We start from the raw sequence: 20,245 nt of genomic DNA, 5'->3' as shown, positions 1-20,245 counted from the left end.
GCTTGAATTTATTTATTTATTTATTTATTTTGGCTGGGACCATTGATTGAAAAAATCAATCTTTTTTCTCATTGAGATGATGCCCTGTGTGTGTTCTCTTCCAAGCACTTGTTTAAACGTTTTGCAAATTCTCTGGAAAGGTAGCCCTTATCTGATGAGAACGCAAACTTCTCAGAATAGCAAGCCGGAACAAGTGAGCCCTTAAACGGGGATTGGTCGACAAGCACCCATCCCGGTTCAGGCAATTTCTTACGATGCATCTAATCCCTAAAATTTGCATTGTGACCTGTTTCTGCCTCTGGATTCTTCTTGTCTTCCAGGATCCGTCCACCATGCCCGAGGTTAGAGAGCTCACCGATGCTTTGGCCAACGTGCCTATGGATCCCATCACCGGCGTTGGCGTCGTAGCCTCCCGGAGCCGAGCACCAACCAATTACGACGTGGTGAGTATGAGATCCGGAATGGTTTCCTTTATGTTTGTACAGGGGTGGATTGGATTTAAATCAAGTCGATTTAAAGCACGATTTAAACCGTGATTTAAATCGCTACTAAAAAGGCTTGATTTCTCTCGTTCTTGCAGACGTTTCATTACCAAAGTAGGTAACATCATCAGGGCTAGTAAGGAGCGGGATCTGCTCTCATTTTATATTCTAGTGGCTTGCCCTCTCAGTGTTGGTTCAACCCTGAGCTACAAATACTGGCTGTGAATCTCACTAAAGATTAACTAATAATAATAATAATAATAATAATAATAATAATAATAATAATAATAATAATAATAATAATGGAATAGAAATTAAAAACAGTGCATGCACATTGCTAAGTTCAGTTTTTTAAAAAAGGAAAGTTGTACAGTTGATTCGTCATTCTTGCAAACAGCGTGCCGAGGCAGATGTCACTGGATTCTTTTCACAACCTCAAGAGGACTAGCAACTTTAAAAAAAAACAAACAAATTTATTCATAGGGAAATGTACTTCGATGACACCGTATTTTATTTTCAATTCTACCCCTGCTTTTTTTTTTTTTTTTTTTTTGCCACAGGCTGTTTTCCAAGGCTGTTTCTATAAATCTGGCTTAACCGCTTGTTTGTTTTTGTAATCTCTTTCTTTGCAATCCAACACTAGCACTGGATTTTGTGGGGGAATTTTTTTTTTTTTTTTGCCCTGAGCCCTTAGCTGCATAGTTTGCAAAAATGCAGGTTTTCGAGGCCTTCTTGAGGATTGTTGCTGTGATCCTATCCTATCGCCGATCTGGTTGTCTTAGCCAAACCAGCACCTTCCTAGTTAACGATATTGTTTGGGAGAACTTGCAATATATATATATTGCAATATATATATATTTAAAGAGAAAACTAAATAAAGGAGAGGTTCAAAGAACCCGTTGGTGTTTCAGTCCCAGGAAAGACCAGCCAAAAAAAAAAAAAAAAAAGAATTTTGCAAAATCACCTGTCTGGAATCTCAAACAGGAGCTTTCCATCCGTAGCTACTGTATTTCCTCATACTTGAGGACTGATAAGGGAGCGTTGAATTCACCACTTCAAATTCCAAGAAGGATGGTTTATTTGTTTTATTTCCCCCCCCCCGCCCCCAACCTTCCACTCAAAGTGAGAATCGAGAACTGGCTTTTGAATTGTTTTGCAAGAAGGAAAAGAAGAATTCGGTCGATTTATCAAGAGTACGTTCCCGGATGTAGCAGGAGGCTGGATTAGAAGACCTCTAAAAGTCCCTTCTAACTCCCATTATACCCAAGGTGTCTGTAGCCATCACTAAGTCTAATCAGCATAGGAACTGGGCAATATTGATGACACGTTACTGAACCAGATAGCAAAAGGGATGTAAATCTCACTTTCTTAATTCCAGTTGGCTGGAAAGTTTTATTGGGCCTACAGTAGTGGTCTAAATGGAGGCAGTCACTTGATATATGACCACAGTTGAGCCCCAAATCCCTGTTGCTAAGCGAGACATTGCTTCGGTGAGTTTTGCCCCCATTTTACCACCTTTCCTGCCACTGTCGTTAAATGAATTCGCAGGCAGTTGTGTTAATCACATGGTTGTTCAGTGAATCAGTGGCTTCCCCACTGACTTGGCTTGTCGCAAAAGGGGATCACGTTAGACTGCAGGACCCTGCAACCGTCATAAATAGGAGTCAGTTGCCAAGCATCTTGTTGCCAATTCATATGATCGAGACAGCCGTCGTAACTGAGAAAAACGGTTGTAAGTCACTTTTTTCGGCGCCGTCGTAATTTTGAACGGTCACTAAGTGAATCATCGTATGTCGAGGACTATTTGTAGTTACTATTTAGGTTTTTGGATGGTGGTTAGAGCAGATGAGTCATAATTCTGCCCTGCAAACCTCGCCCAATTCCTTATAACTCCACCGAGTTGATCCAGTTAGGATGTTTGCTTTTCCTTGGCATATTAACTATAAATGTCGTAATACAATAATCTATATTAGTCAACGCACTGCATTTATATTACATGCGTTGCATTAATATTAATCAACGTACTACATTCATTTATATTAATGCATTACCTTTATGTTAACGCGTTACATTTATTTTAATCAATGCATTCCGTTCCATTCATCCGTGTATTGCATTTATATGCCACCCAACCCGACGCCCAGCAAAGGTGACCCTTTTCCCATATGGTCAGATATTCCCAGTTTTGGAAACTGGCGCGACATGATTTCGCCAACATGGAGGGCGTGTTTGGAATGAAAGAGGCCAAGTTGCTAGTCCTCAGGATTCCAATAGGAACCTTTCAAGGGCAAGGAGAATAGAATAGAGTTCTTTATTGGCCAAGTGTGATTGGACACACAAGGAATTTGTCTTGGTGCATACGCTCTTGGAGTACATAAAAAGAAAAGATACATTCGTCAGGAATTATAAGGTACAACACTTAATGATAGTCATAGGGAAACAGTCAATATAAATCTTAAGGATACCAGCAACAAGATTACAGTCATACAGTCGTAAGTGGGAGGAGATGGGTGATAGGAACGATGAGAAGATTAATAGTAGTGCAGACTTAGTGAATAGTTTGACAGTGTTGAGGGAATTATTTGTTGAGCAGAGTGATGGCGTTCGGGGAAAAACTGTCCTTGTGTCTACTTGTTCTGGTGTGCTCTATAGCTTCGTTTTGAGGGTAGGAGTTGAAACAGTTTATGTCCACGATGCGAGGGGTCTGTAAATATTTTCCCAGCCCTCTTTTTGACTCATGCAGTATACAGGACCTCCATGGAAGGCAGGTTGGTAGCCATGGTTTTTTCTGCAGTTCTAATTCTCCGTTTAAGTCTGTGTCTGTCTTGTTGGGTTGCAGAGCCAAACCCGACAGTTATGGAGGTGCAGATGACAGACTCAATAGTTCCTCTGTAGAACTGGATCAGCAGAGGATCAACCTGCCAGAAGTCTAAGCTGACGATATTTACCTGATAGGGAGGGGTTCATTAGAACTCCACTTCCTCACCCATCCCTGTTGTAAGGAGCGCGCACGAATCCCAGAGTTGGCACATTTGCCCCGTTGGCACAAAGTTATGCTGGATTTTAAATGTTTAGGTTTTTGTTTTGCATCGGGCAGAGATGAGTGAATTGTGCCTTTGGCATTCCGCAGGGAAAGAGGCAGAGAATGTCCTTGGAGGCTAAAATGTTCAAACATGTGCAGGCTGGCAGCCCAGATTTTGACAGCTTTCCAAGAAGGAAGTTTTGGGATAACAAGGAGAGGTAGCTGTAGGTTTTTTGAGGTCTTAAGATTATGCTGAAGGCAGTTGCTTTCAGGCCGCGATTTCTGATGTTCTTAGAAGAACAAGCTGGGAATATAGATGGAAATAGATAATAGATGGATGGATGGATGGATGGTCTCACTGATTCGCTCTGTTTGCTTTCATTTCGCCGCTTCCTTATGGCTCAGCCTTGCCGATCTGTTCGGAGTCTCTCTCTTACTTATACTTCCGTCACTGTATGTATGTACCTTTCACAGTCTTATTCTTTGTTGATTTGGTGATGTCTTTATTCAATCTTCGCTTCCATTTCTGAGACGGCAGTCAGCGTTCCGGCCAGCTCAGAAAGGGCTGGGTTTTTTTCGGTCGGAATTAAGGGATTTTCCCTGCCACCTCCGAGGTCCTCGGGAATTTCCCCTTTAATCTATTGACCTCTTCGTGGTCAATAGTGCCAAAAAAGTGGCTCCCAGATCGAAAATTGGAACTTAGGGAACGGAGCGCAGTCCCCTTGGTCCCTGACACGCTGACGTCACCGCCGCAAGTCCTAAAACCCCTTTTATTTAATTTACAGTGAATTCCTCTCCAGCAAAGTCTTTCTTCTCCCACAGTCTTTCAAGATAGTTCACAATTACTGAGGCAATAATTGTCTCCTGCAGACTCCCCTTTCGCTCCTCTTTTGTTCCCTCTGGGAGGGGCCATTCACCATCCACCTGTGGCCTTACTCCCAAGTCGACCCTTGTTCTTTAGCTCTTCCCTTCGTCTGGCAACTCTGCGCATGCGCATACTGGGAACAGGCTCCAGCTGTTCATCTGCCTCACTGATGTCTGATTCCAAAGGCAGCTGATAACTGTCAGACGGCCCTGGCCCCCTCTCTGCCTCCGACGCAGAGCCCTCCTCAGAGCCTTCCACAGACTTCAGGACTGGCCCAGGTTCCTCCCCAACCTCCTCACTGTCCGAATCTGCTGCCAAGATCCGCTGGCGGGCCACACTGTGCAGAGTTACAATGGAACTGGAAAATGTGTTTTATGACTGTTTTTCAGACTTATGACCATTGCAGCATCCCCAGGGTCACATCCTCAAAATTCAGATGCTTGGCAACTGACTCATATTTATGATGGTGGCAGTGGCCTGGGGGGGGGGTCATGCATTTACTTTTTGAGACCTTCTGGACAAGCAAAGTCCATGGGGAAGTCACTTAACAACCCATGTTGCTAACTTCACAAACGCAGTGATTCGCATGGCAAGAAAAAGTCGTAAAATGGGACAAAACTCACTGAACGAATGTTCCCGCTTAGCACACAGAAAGTTTGGCGTCCGTTGTGGTCGTAAGGCGAGGACTACCTGTACACTAGAGGAAGTGTAAAGTGTAAGTGTAAAGAGGAAGAGAAAAATACCAAGAGAGGTTTCATATTCCCAGCCACATCTTGCTCCCTTTTCTTAATCTGCATTAATTTTCAAAGCTCTTTTCTTAAAGTGTGATAAAGGGATCTTTTCTTCCCAATTTAAAAAAGCTGCATTCTGTAATGGAAAAAAGGCAAAAAAAAGAGAGAAAGAAACAAAGAAAGAAAGACTTATTTGGTTCTGGAAGGCCAGGCTCAGTTCTTCTTCTGTTGGAAGTTTCAACTGTTTTCCACTGTTTTTGTGGTTGCCCATTTCTTCTCCTAGTTAGTAGATTCCCTCATGCTTGAATTTCCCAGGCTTTGGGTCTGGCACGCTGCTCTCTTTTTTTTACTTCTGGCACATCCCAAAAAGCTTTTGCTTTTTTTGGGTGGTGGTGGTGGGAGATTGAAATAAAATCGCATTGTCGACATTCCACCACTGCACACATTTTGTGGCAAATGTTTTGTCGTCAGAATGCTCGAGGCAGGGAGGAAATTACCCCTGAGATGAAATCACTTCTTTGAAGTTTCTTCTTTTCAAACTCCCCCAACCTCGCTTTTTTAAAAATAATAATAATGATAATAATAATAATGGAATGCTGGGTTTATTGGCTTGCTGTTATAAACAATGTTGAAAAACAACAATTGCATGCCAAGGTTCTTAAATCTGGCTGAAAACAGCACAGCATTTAATCACTCAGAATTTCATCTTTTTCAGGGTTTTTCGCTTATCTTTACATGCGGAAAACATCATAAGGCAAAGTAAAATTTACTAGAAAGAACAGATTTTGAGAGAGAGAGAGAGATAGAAGATTGATGGAAGATAGATGATAGATAGATAGATAGATAGATAGATAGATAGATAGATAGATAGATAGATGATAGATAGATAAATAGAAAAATAGAGACAGATTTGAGAAATAGATGAGATTAGAGGTAGGTAGGTAGAGAGAGAGAAAGATAGATGATAGAGATAGATAGATGATAGATAGATTGATAGATAGATAGATAGATAGATAGATAGATTAGAGAAATAGATGAGATTAGAGGTAGGTAGGTAGGTAGGTAGGTAGGTAGGTAAAGAGATAGAAAAATAGAGAGATTAGAGAATAGATGAGATTAGAGGTAGGTGGAGAGATAGAAAAATAGATAGATGATAGATGATAGATACAGATGATAGATAGAGATTGATTGATTGATTTGAGAAATAGATGAGATTAGAGGGAGGGAGGGAGGGGGAGAGAGAGATGATAGGGAGAATAGATAAGTAGGAAGGAAGGAAGAGAAAGAAAGAAAGAAGAAAGAAAGAAGAAAGAAAGAAAGAAAGAAAGAAAAGCTAATTTAGACATCAACTCCTAAGAGATGTAGACACCTCAACTAGGAATTGGTCCAGAGGTTATATCCTGTCTTACTTCTCAAAGAGAAATCTGAACAGCTTTTCATACATGGCCAAATTCCTTTTATCAGGAAAAATTTTCATCTGCTAAGGCTGAGATTGTCCTGTCTCTAGCAAAGTCCTGATTGGATTAGCTATCGTTAATTCAAGAAGCTGTGGAAATCCAGGTTGGATCAATCAGTCTGTCGATCTCACAGTGTCTGTGAACTCAGATTCGGGGTTAGAGTGCGTCACACACAAGCCCAGAATGTATGTAAGGGAAAGGGAGAGACAAACAAGGAATGTCCCGTAAAACATCTTGCAGAAAATAAGATTTAGCGCATCCTGAGAAGCATGTCCCAGTAATTAGAATGGGCTCGGAGCCCAAAAATCTGCCGATCGTTCCAACAATGGCATTCCTTTCCTGAAAGCACTTGGATTAAAAGCGCAGACGGAAATAAACACGTCCCTTGTTTTTTCAGTGTTGTTATTATCCACTGGGGAGGTTTGAAGATGGCCTCCTCTGTGGTTGAACCAAATTGCAAACTGGTTTTGAAGATGCATTGATGACTTTCTTGCACAAGCTTGTCCACTTGCCAAGAGTTGTGTTAAAAAATAAAAAACACCTTTGCGGGTATTTGCTGTGGATTCCCATTTTGGCTTGATGGTCTCCTTGGATTGTGGGTCAGTTTGTGTTATTTTTTTCAGTCTGCCTTTGACCGCCAAGTCTCCCACATCTCTAAAATAAGCTTAGGATCTTTACTTTGGATTGTGGTACTATTTATTTCTTTGCCACATTTGTAGAGGCTGGTTGGACGCAACTTAATGAAAAGGGATGGAGAAGAATGTTTTATCACCAGAAAGGTTGGATAAATACAAGATAGTCTTTTGGACTTTCTGAAAAAGGGAACAGACTAGACCAGTGATGGCTAACCCTTTTGCCATTGCGTACCAAAAGCGGGGAAATTCTGTGCACCCCGATCCCCGTGCTACCCCTGCTTTTGGCACATGATGGCCCGGTAGGCCCATTTTTCGCCCTCCCCAGGCTCCAGAGCCTTTCTAGGAGCCTGGGGAGGGCGAAAATGGCCTCCCTCCCCCTTCCGAGGCCCTCCGGAGGCTGGAAACAGCCTGTTTCCCAACTTCCATGGTCCTGAAAATCAGCTGGCCCATGGAGCTGAGCTCACGTGCCCTCCGATATGGCTCCACGTGCCACCTGTGGCACGCATGCCATAGATTCGCCATCATGGGACTAGACAATCCTCAGAGAAAATATCCTTTACGGAAGCCACTCCAGAAAAGGTCCCGTCTCTTGGGTATGACCATCACAACAGGTCGGCCAACACTGGGTGTGTACTGTACCGTGGCTTGTTTTAAATGTGGTTTATTAAATGCATCAGAGGTTGTGGGGTCCTTGGTGCTCTCTTGAGCTTGGTGGATTTCTTGCAGACATTTCATGACCCAACTAGGTAACATCATCAGTGCCAGAAGGGGATAGTGTTAGTGGAGTGGAGGAGGAGGGGGAGGACAGTGGGAGTCTTTGGTGCTTCCTGAGCTTGGTTCTTTTCTTGCAGAAATTTCATTACCCAATTAAGTAACATCAAGATGTGAATACCCAACACTGATGATGTTCCCTAGTTACAGACACAACTTCCCTTTCTCTCTCCCCCCCCCCAGGTTGCACAAACAGCAGATGGCTTAGATGCTGATCTTTGGAAAGACGGCTTGTTCAAATCCAAGGTCACACGATATTTGTGCTTCACGCGGACTTTCTCCAAAGAGAACGTAAGTATACATACATACTTGTATAGTATGTATAGCATATATACATACAATACATACAAACTTCAAGTGAACTGCTCCAAACTCGATTGCAGAAAATATGACTTCAGCAACAGAGTGGTCAACACCTGGAAGGCACTACCTGACTCTGTGGTTTCATCCCAAAACCCCCCAAATTTTAACCTTAGACTGTCTACTGTTGACCTCACCCCTTTCCTAAGAGGTCTGTAAGGGGCGTGCATAAGCGCACCAGCGTGCCTACCATCCCTGTCCTAATGTTCCCTTTAATTGTATTCATTTTATGTATTCAGTTCGTGCTTATACTTATATATATTATCTAACACGTACTCGACAAATAAATAAATAAAATAAATAAAAGAAGCAGGAGACTACGAGCCAGGAGATTCTGGTTTTAGATTAGAGGCCATGAATTCTATTCTTGCTGTAGGCACCAAAGCCAACTGCCTGATTTTGGGTTGGTCCCTGTCTCTCAGCCCAAGAGCCAGATGTAAATAATGTTGAAGGTTGTACCCCACTCAGCCATGGAAATTCCCTGGTGGGAGGCAGGGCTAGTCCTCCCTCAACCCTAGGAAGCCCTTCCCTTCCAAAAGATGTTGCCAAGAAAGCTGTACGGTCTTGTCTGTGAGTTGCCAGAAGTTGAGGCTGACTTGAAGGCAGACACATAACAAAATTGTTGGTTCCTAGTCAGGATTGTTCCCCATTTATTCACATTCTCTTTGGTCTCCTGTGCCAAGATTCTTGCGGTGGGGGTGGGTGGGTGGAAAATGTATCTTGATTATGCAGGGTGCAAAATCCATATCTCCCCTCCCATTTGCCCCCAAGCCCCAGAAGGCTTATGCTGACACAGGACGATGGGCCTCAACTTGTATGGCTGTCGAAACAAGGGAGATCCCAGATACGGGGTTTCTGATGGAAATGTTTCGAAAAGGGAGCGTAACGTCTTTGCTGTAGGACGTGGTTTTCTTCTCCAGCCCTTAATTAATAAGGGACGGCGTTTGCTTGGATTCCAAGCAGGTTTCCTGGTTCCAACTTGGCCTGGAGGAAACATCTCTCTCTCTCTCTCTTTTTTTTTTTTCAATTTTGCTTTGCTTACTGGACTTGTTGGGCAAAAGCTTCGAAAAGGAAGCTGATTAGCAAAATGGATGGATGTCTTTTCTGCCCAGATAAGGAGGTTCCCTGTCTGTGTATTTTTTTTTTTTCTACGGTTGTGTTGTCATAAAACTGGAGCTGTTTCCATGCTTTGTAATTTTGGGAAGAACTTCTGGAAAGATGCTCCTTCTGGTGGTATGTCATCAGCATCTCTCGAAATAAGGACATTTTAAGCAAATCTGATTTATGCTGGTCTATAACTATAATCTTAGAAAACCATAATCTTAGTCTATAACCATAATCTTAGTCTATAACCATAGTCTATAACCATAATCTTAGAAATGTAAGAACATGGCATCCGGCCCTCTCAATTCCTGGCAAATAGATGGGGAAGAAATGGAGTTAGTGACAGATTTTATTTTCCTGGGCTCCAAGATCACCTCAGATGGGGACTTCAAGCGTCCACAAGACACTTGCTCCTGGGGAGGAAAGCTATGACAAATCTAGACAGCCTACTAAAAAGCAGAGACATCACCCGGCCAACAAAAGTGTGTATAGCCAAGGCTATGGTTTTCCCAGTTGCAAGGTATGGCTGTAAAAGTTGGACCATAAGGAAGGCTGAGTGCCAAAGAATGGAGGCCTTTGAACTCTGGTGCTGGAGAAGACTCCTGTGAGTCCCTTGGATTGCAAGGCAATCCAACCGGTCAGTCCTAGAGGAGATCAACCCTGACTGCTCTTTAGAAGGCCAGATCCTGAAGAGGAAGCTCAAATACTTTGGCCACCTAATGAAAAGGAAGGACTCACTGGAGAAGAGTCTAATGCTGGGAACGATGGAGGGCAAAAGAAGAAGGGGACGACAGAGAACGAGGTGGCTGGATGGAGTCACCGAAGCAGTCGGCGTGAGCTTAAATGGACTCCAGAGGATGGTAGAGGACAGGATGGCCTGGAGGAATGTGGTCCATGGGATCGCGATAGGTCAGACATGACTTCACAATTAAGAACAACATAACCATAATACAGATTGGATTGATTGATTGATTGATTGAATGTTTACAATCATTCCAGTCTGTTTGCCAATGCTCAAATAATGGTCTTATCCAAGATTTAATCTTCCAAAGCAATCCTTCTTGATTCAGCACCCAAACTTAAGCTGAAGCTCAAATGAGCAGGGACTGTGTGTGTGAGAAAGTCTGATACATGGATTGTGTTTACACAATAATCTTATTGACTGGATGAATGGAGTCATCATATTAACGGTCTTGTGGAAACATAGTTTATGTTTATTGGGGGTGGTTTAGCTTTGGCTGAATTCTCCATTATTTGCCAGTCATTGAGTCTTCTGCCTCTCTTCCAACAGAGTCATTTAGGTAATGTCTTGGTTGACATGAAACTCATAGACGTAAAAGATACTTTGCCCGTCGGCTTCATCCCGATTCAAGAAACTATGGATACACGTAAGTAGAGTTAGTCGCCTTCACTGTGATCAGATCCTCTCTAGATTCAACCCGGGAGAGGATTCTCTTGACACACCAGCTATGGATTGAGTTGAATCCTATCTGCATCCCTACCGTTGGGTTGCAGTTGAAGATCAACCCATCAAAATCCAGACTAGACAAGAGAAGAGGAGGTTAAAGACTGAGGTTCAAGGCAGTGGTGGGTTTCTAAATTTTTTACTACCAGTTCTGTGGATGTGGCTTGGTGGGCGTGGCATGGCTTGGTGGGCATGGCATGGCTTGGTGGGCATGGCAAGGGAAGGATACCGTAAAATCTCCATTCCCACCCCAGTCCAGGGGAAGGATACTGTAAAATCTCCATTCCCTCCCGATCAGCTGGGACTTGGGAGGCAGAGAATAGATGGGGGTGGGGCCAGTCAGAATTTTTACTACCGGTTCTCCAAACTCAAAATTTCTGCTACCAGTTCTCCAGAACTGCTCAGAAGCTGTTGAAATCCACCTCTGGTTCAAGGGGGAAAGAAAGCTAAAAAAAATTCCTGAACTATAGAAACATCTTGGTCAACATTCTGCCATCAGGAATGGTGCCTTCTGAGAAGTTCTGGATGAAATTTCCCTCACACATAATAAGGAACCACCGTAACTGGCGCCAGTGTGAGCTTCATCCAATGTAGCTGGACGTCCCAGTGTCGTCATCCTGCCCTCTCCTCCCTCAGATAGCATTTTTCTTTAGGATTGACGCTGTACATGAAGTCCACAATTGGCACTTCCCTTCAGCAGAAGTTCCACCAAGTTTTAAAAGTCCAGATATTTGCGTCTCTCCGCATGATCCAGGGATAAAATTTCTCTACAACTTGACCAGAAAGCTTGGCGATGGAAAGGCACGAGGCGGGTGGGAAGGAGAAATTGGAATAGTTGAGAATAATCATCGTTCGCTTTCTTTTTCTTCTTCAACTACTCGCAAAGAGAAGAGATTCTTTAAACTTGTCTTGTCTTTTTTTCAGAAGAAACTGCTTTTCGGAAAAAGAGATTGTGCATTAAATTTATACCCCGGGATTCTACAGAGGCCGCCATTTGTGATATCCGGATCCTTGGCCGAGGCAAACAAACTCTTCCACAGTATACGTACATTGGGTATGGAGATAATTTTCATTTTTCTCTGAAATCAGGACCTTTCCTTGGCTTTTTTCAGATGAGGCCAGGTTTCCCTTCCAGTAGGACCTCTGGCTCATTTCTAAACTATTCCTAAGGGCCTTTGTTGTGTCTTCTACCAACTCAATAAAGCATACAATGAATAATTGAGGGAACTAGGTATGTCTAGTGTAACAAAGAGAAGGACTATGGGTGTCATCATAGCAGTTTTCCAATATTTGAGGGGCTGTCACAAAGAAAAGGAGATCATTCAGTTTTGGTCACCACAATATAAAAAAAGATGTGGAGACTCTAGAAAGAGTGCAGAGAAGAGCAACCAAGATGATTAGGGACTGAAGGCTAAAACATATGAATAACAGTTGCAGGAACTGGGTATGCCTAGTTTGATGAAAAGATGGACTAAGGGAGACAGGATAGCAGTGTTCCAATATCTCAGGGGCTGCCCCAAAGAAGAGGCAGTCAAGCTATTCTCCAAAGCACCTGAGAGCAGGACAAGAAGCAATGGGTGGAAACTCATCAAGGAGAGAAGCAACTTAGAACTAAGGAGGAATTTCCTGACAGTGAGAACAATTAATCATTGGAACAACTTGCCTCCAGAAGTTGTAAATGCTCCAACACTGGAAGTTTTTAAGAAGATGTTGGATAACCATTTGTCTGAAGTGGTGTAGGGTTTCCTGCCTAAGCAGGGGGTTGGACTAGATGACCTCCAAGGTCCCTTCCAACTCTGTTATTCTATTCTATTCTATTCTGTTCTGTTCTGTTCTATTCTATTCTATTCTATTCTATTCTATTCTATTCTAATTCTCTCCTCTCCTCTCCTCTCCTCTCCTCTCCTCTCCTCTCCTCTCCTCTCCTCTCCTCTCCTCTCCTCTCCCTATTCCTATTCCTATTCCTATTTCATTCTATTCTATCAACCTATTCTCCTAAGCACCAGAGGGCAGGACAAGAAGTAACAGATAGAAACTTATCAAGGAGAAATCAAACCGAGAATTAAGGAGAAATTTCCTGACAGTGAGAACAATCCATGGAACAGACTTTGTGGCTGCTCCATTTCTGGAGGTTTTCAAGAAGAGATTGTACAGCCATTCATCTGGAATGGCATAGGGTTTCCTGCTTGAGCACGAGGGGGTTGGACTAGGAGATCTCTAAGGTCCTTTCAAACCCTATTATTTTATGTTTTACGTTGAATGGATCTCAGTTCTTTTCTCTCTTTGCTGAAAAGGGAATTGAACAACATGGGGATCTGGTATCGGATGGGGAAGGTCCCTCGAAACCATGAATCATCTCAGCCTACCACACCTTCTCCGCAAGCACCAGCCACAACACCAGCTGCCAACCTTCCCAGGTGAGATGTGGACTCTTTAAATTCTTCCTTGCCAACGATGGTTTCCAGATGAACCTACGTCGAAAACTAAGGGCTTTTGAAGCGTCATTCCTCGAGATGGACCTACACTTGACTCAGTGGTGAAATCCAAATTTTTTCACTACCGGTTCTGTAGGTGTTGCTTGGTGGGCGTGGTGTTGCTTGATGGGCGTGGCTTGGTGGGTGTGGCAGGGGAAGGATACTGCAAAACCTCCATTCCCACCCCACTCGGGGGCCAGTCAGATGTGGTATTTGTCAGTTCTCCAAACTGCTCAAAATTTCTGCTACCGGTTCTCCAGAACCTGTCAGAACCTGCTGGATTTCACCCCTGGCTTGACTGCTATCTGTGGCCACTTTAAGTTTCCAGATTAAATTTCCAAATTCAGAAACAGCCAGTTGCAAGATCCCCTCACAACATCTTACACTCCGGGTTCTACGTCTGACCTATTTATTGTCCATCTGTGTCTGTATTTGTGTTCCTTTCTCAGCTGTAGTAACAGCTATGATATTATTAAAAAAAATTTTTTTTTTGAATGGGCAGTATCGATCAATGACAGGCAGGCTGGGAACTTTAAAAGGGGGGATAGTTTTGTCCTACCGAACGTTAATTTTGGGATCCTGTTACTGTGACACACATTTTTTTCTCTTTTTCCTCCTCCTCCTCTTCTCCTTATCTTCTCCTCCTCCTCTTCCTCTTCTCCTCCTCCTCCTCCTCCTCCTCCTCCTCCTCCTCCTCCTCCTCTTCCCCCTTCTCTTCCTCCTCCTCCCCTTCTCTTTTCTCCTCTTTTCCACTATTCCTTCTCCCTCTCTTTCTCCTTCTCTTCTTCCTCCGCATTTCTTCTCCTTAATTTTTCTTCTTTTTCTCATTATTTTCTTCCTCCTCCTCTTCTCCTCCTCCTCTTCCTCTCCTCCTCCTCCTCCTCCTCTTCCCCTTCTCTTCCTCCTCCTCCCCTTCTCTTTTCTCCTCTTTTCCACTATTCCTTCTCCCTCTCTTTCTCCTTCTCTTCTTCCTCCTCCTCCTCTTCACCCCACCCACCCCCAAACCTCCAACTCTTTAAGCAGGAGAGTTGACTGGTGAACGATTTATTGGTAGCCAAAAGAGAATAAGTTGACATTGGTATTCCGCTCACACCGAATGGTAGACAAGCAGCGGAACCCAAAGATCGGTCAGGCTTCCATTTTGTCTTGGAAGGAACCAGAAGCCGTGCGAGACCGTTCCCCTCTTTGTCATCCCTTTACCCTGCTCTCCAAGGCTGGTTTATTTATTTATTTATTTATTTATTTTTCTTCCCAATTCATGGAGGGGAGAGGAGAACATCCCACCCCCTTGCACAGACACACACAACCTACACACAAATATAGAGACCCACACCCACACAGGCGTTATTTCTCTTCTTCCTGTTCGATCAACCCCCTTCCCGTGCTGTCATTTGAACGCTGACGGGGGAGTGGGGCAAAGGGGGGCGAGTGCATTGCTCGTTTTGTCTGCCGCCGGTGGGGAGAATTAATTGGCATTTGCTCATATTAATGAGCTGCCCCTCCTGTTCCACCACCCCCCTCCCTCCCCACCCGAGATTCTCTCCCAAGTCCTAGTAATTAATTGTTAATATCTTTTCAGGGTTAACTTTGCCTACTCGCTCGAGTAGGGCAGGAGGGAATAGCCGGCTGCCGATCTGCCACGCATTGCAAGTGGCAGCAGCGGCGGGGGTGAAGGGGGCAGTCCTCCGCCATGCTTTTCCCCCCCATCCCCTCTTCTCCCCCCCTCCGGTTCAGCGTGCAGCGGGCGGAGTCGTCATGCATCGCCGGCACATTCGGCAACTGTGTCAAAACACAACTTCAATTAATTCCCTCTAATTATGGCTCCAGAGAGACTGGCTTTTTATTGTTCCTCGTTAAAAGGCATCGCCTTTTTCCTTTTTTTAAAAAAAATATATTTTTTTTAAATACCTGCTTTTAAAAAAAAAAAAACTTTCCTTCAAATCTGCCCCCACCCCTTCCAGCCCACCCCAAAAAATCTTCTTTCGGTGCCCCAAAGGCAGCAAGAAATCCAGAAAGCTCTTCAGATGAAAGGAAGGGAAGTTGAGGCTGGATTTGGTGCATGATATGTCCAAAGAAAGGTTTTTTTTTTTAAAAAAAAATAGGTAGTTCTTCGACTTATGACCGGTTGCTTAGCAACCGTTTGAACGATCCTGATTTCATGGTTGGTTTTTAAAATTTGATATTGATTTTAATTGAAATGTTTTAAATTATGGGCCAAATTTTATTTAATTATTTTAAATCTATTTTAACTTTTGTGTACATATGTTTTATTTTGGCTGTTCACCGCCCTGAGTCCGAAAGGAGAAGGGCGGTATAGAAATCTGAAATAAATAAATAAATAAATAAATAAATAAATAAATAAATAAATAAATAAATAAATAAGTAAGTAAGTAAGTAAGTAAGTAAGTAAGTAAGTAAGTAAGATTCAGATTTTTATCTAATTTGACAAAAATGGTACGATTGGTTAGAGAAAAGGAAGATGAAACAAGGAAATACCACCTAAGGACACACAAATGAGGAAATAAAATGAAACACTGTTACATAAATATCATTATATAACGAAAGATTTATACAGATACAGATACATAGATACATAAATTACCGAAGTAGCTCTATTCTCAAAGCTCAAGCTGTATGACTTGATTTTAATGTATAGTTAGTATATGTATAGTTTATAAACAAACTATACATATACTAACTCTACATTAAAATCAAGTCATACAGCTTGAGCTTTGAGAATAGAGCTACTTTGGTAATTTATGTATCTATAAACACATATAAACATGTGTATGTTTGTATATGTATTTTTTGTTTTTTTTAATTTGATTTATATGCCGCCCTTCTCCGGAGACTCAGGGCGGCTTACAATGCGTTAAGCAATAGCCTTCATACTTTTGTATATTTTTATACAAAGTCAGTTTATTGCCCCCACAAACTGGGTCCTCATTTCACCTACCTTAGAAAGGATGGAAGGCTGAGTCAACCTTGAGCCTTGGAGAGATTCGAACCAGCAGAAATTGCAGGCAGCTGTGTTAATAACAGGGTGCACTAAACCCCTGTACTATCAAGGCTCTTATGTATGTTTGTTTATTAAAATAAATTAAATAAATAAATAAATAAACAAACTTCCTGAGGGACTTGGGACCAACTGCCACCGCCCCTCCCCCCACTGGTCACAGGAATCCATGTTGGATGCTCGTTAGCCACCTCACATTTAGTTGGCAGTATCCCAGGCTCACTTGGCCACATTTTACCTCAGTGGTGAAATTTGTTTGTGGAAAAACCAGCATGTTGTTTTGTTTGTTTTTTGGCAAAACCAGCCCATAGTGAACAATTAACCTCAGTGGTGAAATTTTTTTATGGAAAAACCAGCATGTTTTTTTTTTTTTTTTTGGCAAAACCAGCCCATAGTGAACAATTACCTCAGTGGTGAAATTTTTTTATGGAAAAACCAGCATGTTTTTTTTTTTTGGCAAAACCAGCCCATAGTGAACAATTACCTCAGTGGTGAAATTTTTTTATGGAAAAACCAGCATGGTTTTTTTTTTTGGCAAAACCAGCTCATAGTGAACAATTGATTCACTTTAACAACTGCCACCAAAAAAAAAAAAAAAGGCATAAAATTAGGTTGGTCATACACTTCTGTACTATTATTATCTGGAGTTTATTGGTTATGTCTGTCTATTTATCTACCCTGTTTTCCTCAAAATAAGATATCCCTTGATAATAAGTCCAATTGGGCTTTTGAGCTCATGGCAATAAGGCCAAGCATTTATTTCAGGGTTCAAAAATATATATATATATATAAGACAGGGTCTTATTTTCGGGGAAACATGGTATCTATCTGTCTGTCTGTCTGTCTGTCTATCTATCATCTATCTATCTATCTACTGTCTATCTTCTATCTATCTATCTATCTATCTATCTATCTATCTATCTATCTATCTATCTTATCTATCTCTATCTATCTATCTACTGTCTATCTTCTATCTATCTATCTATATCTATCTATCTATCTATCTATCTTATCTATCTATCTCTATCTATCTATCTATCTATCTATCTACTGTCTATCATCTATCTATCTATCTATCTATCTATCTACTGTCTATCTTCTATCTATCTATCTATCTATCTATCTATATCTATCTTATCTATCTATCTATATCTATCTATCTATCTACTGTCTATCATCTATCTATCTATCTATCTACTGTCTATCTTCTATCTATCTATCTATCTATCTATCTATCTATCTATCTATCTATCTTATCTATCTATCTATATCTATCTATCTATCTATCTATCTATCTATCTATCTATCTATCTACTGTCTATCATCTATCTATCTATCTATCTATCTATCTATCTATCTATCTATCTATCTATCTATCTGCCCTGTTTCCCCCAAAATAAGACATCCCCTGATAATAAGCCCAACCGGGCTTTTGAGCACATGGCAATAAGGCCAAGCGCTTATTTACAGGTTCAAAAAAATATAATGATTAATTATATTCCAAATTCTAGAAGCCTCCGTTCAGCTCGTCTGTGTTATCGTTTCCCTCTTGTTCACCATTTCTTTCTCTCTTCCCTCTTCTCCATTTTTGTTCAGGGGCTGTTATTTATTTATTTTATTTTATTTTTTTAAAAAAAATGCGCATGTGTGAATGTGAGTTTCAAAATTGAAAGTAGTAATTGATTTGCCATATGCTGCCAAGCTGTTGGAGTTTAACAGTGTGCGTTCAAGGAACTTGGGGGTTATATTAATCTTTTGCCTCCCGATAAATTAGGTTGTTTGAGGTTTCTGAGTGGCACATTTATGTACATGTACAAGAGGGAGGAGGGGTGAAGTTCCCTGTTTATCGTTTAAAATGCTTATAAAATGTGGTTTTTTAAATATATATATATATATATATACCAGCAGGAAACATAGTTGTGGTTTTGGCTGGCAGCAATAATAAGTTTAGGATCCGTATCTGGCTGATGTTTGTATTGGTATAAAGTCAATTCATGCCAGCAATTAGGGTTTGTTTGTTTGTTTGTTTATTTGTGAGTCGCGTTTCTTATTTTTACAAATAACTTAAGATGGCAAACACATCCGACATGCCTTCCTCCTCTTATTTTCCCCACAACAACAACTCTGTGAGGTGGGTTGGGATGAGAAAGAGGGCCTGGCCCAAAGTTACCCAGCTGGCCCTCATGCCTAAAGTGGGACTAGAACTCACAGTCACCCAGCCAGCTTTCATACACAACAGAGGACTAGAACTCACCATCTCCTGGTGATTGGCCCAAAGACACCCAGCCAACTCTCATGCCTAAAGTGGAAGATAGAACTCACCGTCACCCAGCCAGCTTTCATATCTAAGACAGGATTAGAACTCACCATCTCCTGGTGATTGGCTCCAAATCATCCAGCTAGCATTCATGCCTAAGGCAGGACTAGAACTCACAGTCTCCCACTTTCTTGTCTGGTGCCAACGACTAGACCAAACTGGTTCTATTATGGTCAGGTCAAGTCATATTTTGTTAAGCTCTTGATAAACCAACTTTGCCACTGTTTTTTCTTCTTCTTCTTCCATTCACTGGTGTTTGATTCTCGGGTGCTGCCTGGACTCCTGCAGTTTTCTTGGCAACATTTTGGTTTGCCATTGCTTCCTTCCTAGGGCAGAAAGAGAGTGGCTGGCCCAAGCTAGGCAAGACGATCTGTCGAAACCTATCTCCATGAGCATCCCTGCCTCCTTAATTTGGGTTGTTCTTGAAATTCAAATATGCTCTTTTGTCTCTTCTCTTTAGACATATATCCTTGACGCTTCCCGCCAGTTTCCGAGGGAAGGGGCACGGCACTCGGCCAGATTTTGAATATCAGCACTCCAATTTATATGCCATTTCAGGTAAGTGACAGATCTCCTTGCTTAATAAGTGATTTTTCTCTACATAGCTCCCTCACTTTGGGTCAGGAAGAACTGATAGACCTTTACAACCATAGCTCAATTTGCTATAATTACATGTTGTTGCTATAGGCGATTACAGGTAGCCCTGAACTTACGACCACAAGATTTCCGTTGCTAAGCAAGACAGTCATTCAGCGAGCTTTGGCCCATTTTACGACCTTACCACAGTTGCTCAGCGAATCACTTCAGTCGTTCAGTTAGTTAGCATGGTTTTGTTAAGTGAACCTGCCTTCCCTGTGGACTTTGCTTGTCAGAAGTTCACAAAGGGGATGGAATCACATGATACTGAAACCATCATAAGTACATGCCAGTTGCCAAGCCTTTGGATTTTGATCACATGACCATGGAGATGCTGCAACCGTTGTAAGGATGGAATATGGACATAAGTCACTTTTTTCAGTGCCGTTGTAACTTTGAACAGTCCCTAAACAAATGGTTGTAAGCCAAGGACTGACTTACCTGTTACAGTTTTGTAGGCATTGGGAGAAAGATGGCATGGCCACACTGTAAAGAGATGTGGTGCTTCTGAGGACTGATGTTTGATGGTCCGTTAAGTAGTCCTTCTCAACAACAGTCCACCCTCAGACTGAATTCTTGACAATGGGACAGGGCAAGGTTCTCAGGAGGATCCAGTAATCTTTCGACCTGCTGATCTTCGAGTTCATGAGAAAGAACTCCTCAATCTATACCTTTCGTGACTTCTTCTGAAGGGTGGCATTGAGTCAGAAGGTCAGAATCCCAAGAGCAACCAGAGAGAAAGTCTGAAGTGATGTAGAGTTAATAATAATAATAACTTTATTGTCATTGTACGTGTATACGCAGTATACCCATACAACGAAATTCACTTAACATCCAAAGACCAGGTCCAACACACATAACAATCCCCAAACACCCTCCCACCCACCAACTTCCCCACCCCTAAACCACC

General features: G+C 42.1%; 1 protein-coding gene across 1 annotated transcript in view; it reads left to right on the top strand.

Annotated features, from left to right (window-relative positions):
- Positions 1–326: 326 nt before the first annotated feature.
- Positions 327–20,245, top strand: part of MVB12B (multivesicular body subunit 12B) — a 52,623-nt gene continuing 32,704 nt past the window's right edge. Inside the window, exons 1-6 of the mRNA XM_070955713.1 lie at positions 327–443; positions 8,147–8,254; positions 10,719–10,815; positions 11,817–11,946; positions 13,187–13,309; positions 19,160–19,257. Of these exons, the coding sequence (XP_070811814.1) occupies positions 333–443; positions 8,147–8,254; positions 10,719–10,815; positions 11,817–11,946; positions 13,187–13,309; positions 19,160–19,257 (667 nt within the window). The 5' untranslated portion in view covers positions 327–332. The remainder of the gene's footprint in view (positions 444–8,146; positions 8,255–10,718; positions 10,816–11,816; positions 11,947–13,186; positions 13,310–19,159; positions 19,258–20,245) is intronic.

Source organism: Pituophis catenifer, unplaced genomic scaffold (assembly GCF_029215685.1).
Source record: "Pituophis catenifer annectens isolate HBS135680 unplaced genomic scaffold, rPitCat1.0.hap2 SCAF_17, whole genome shotgun sequence".
Taxonomy (NCBI): Eukaryota; Metazoa; Chordata; class Lepidosauria; order Squamata; family Colubridae; genus Pituophis; species Pituophis catenifer.
The sequence above is the reverse complement of the archived record's forward strand: the minus strand, read 5'-3'. Positions and strand labels throughout refer to the sequence as shown.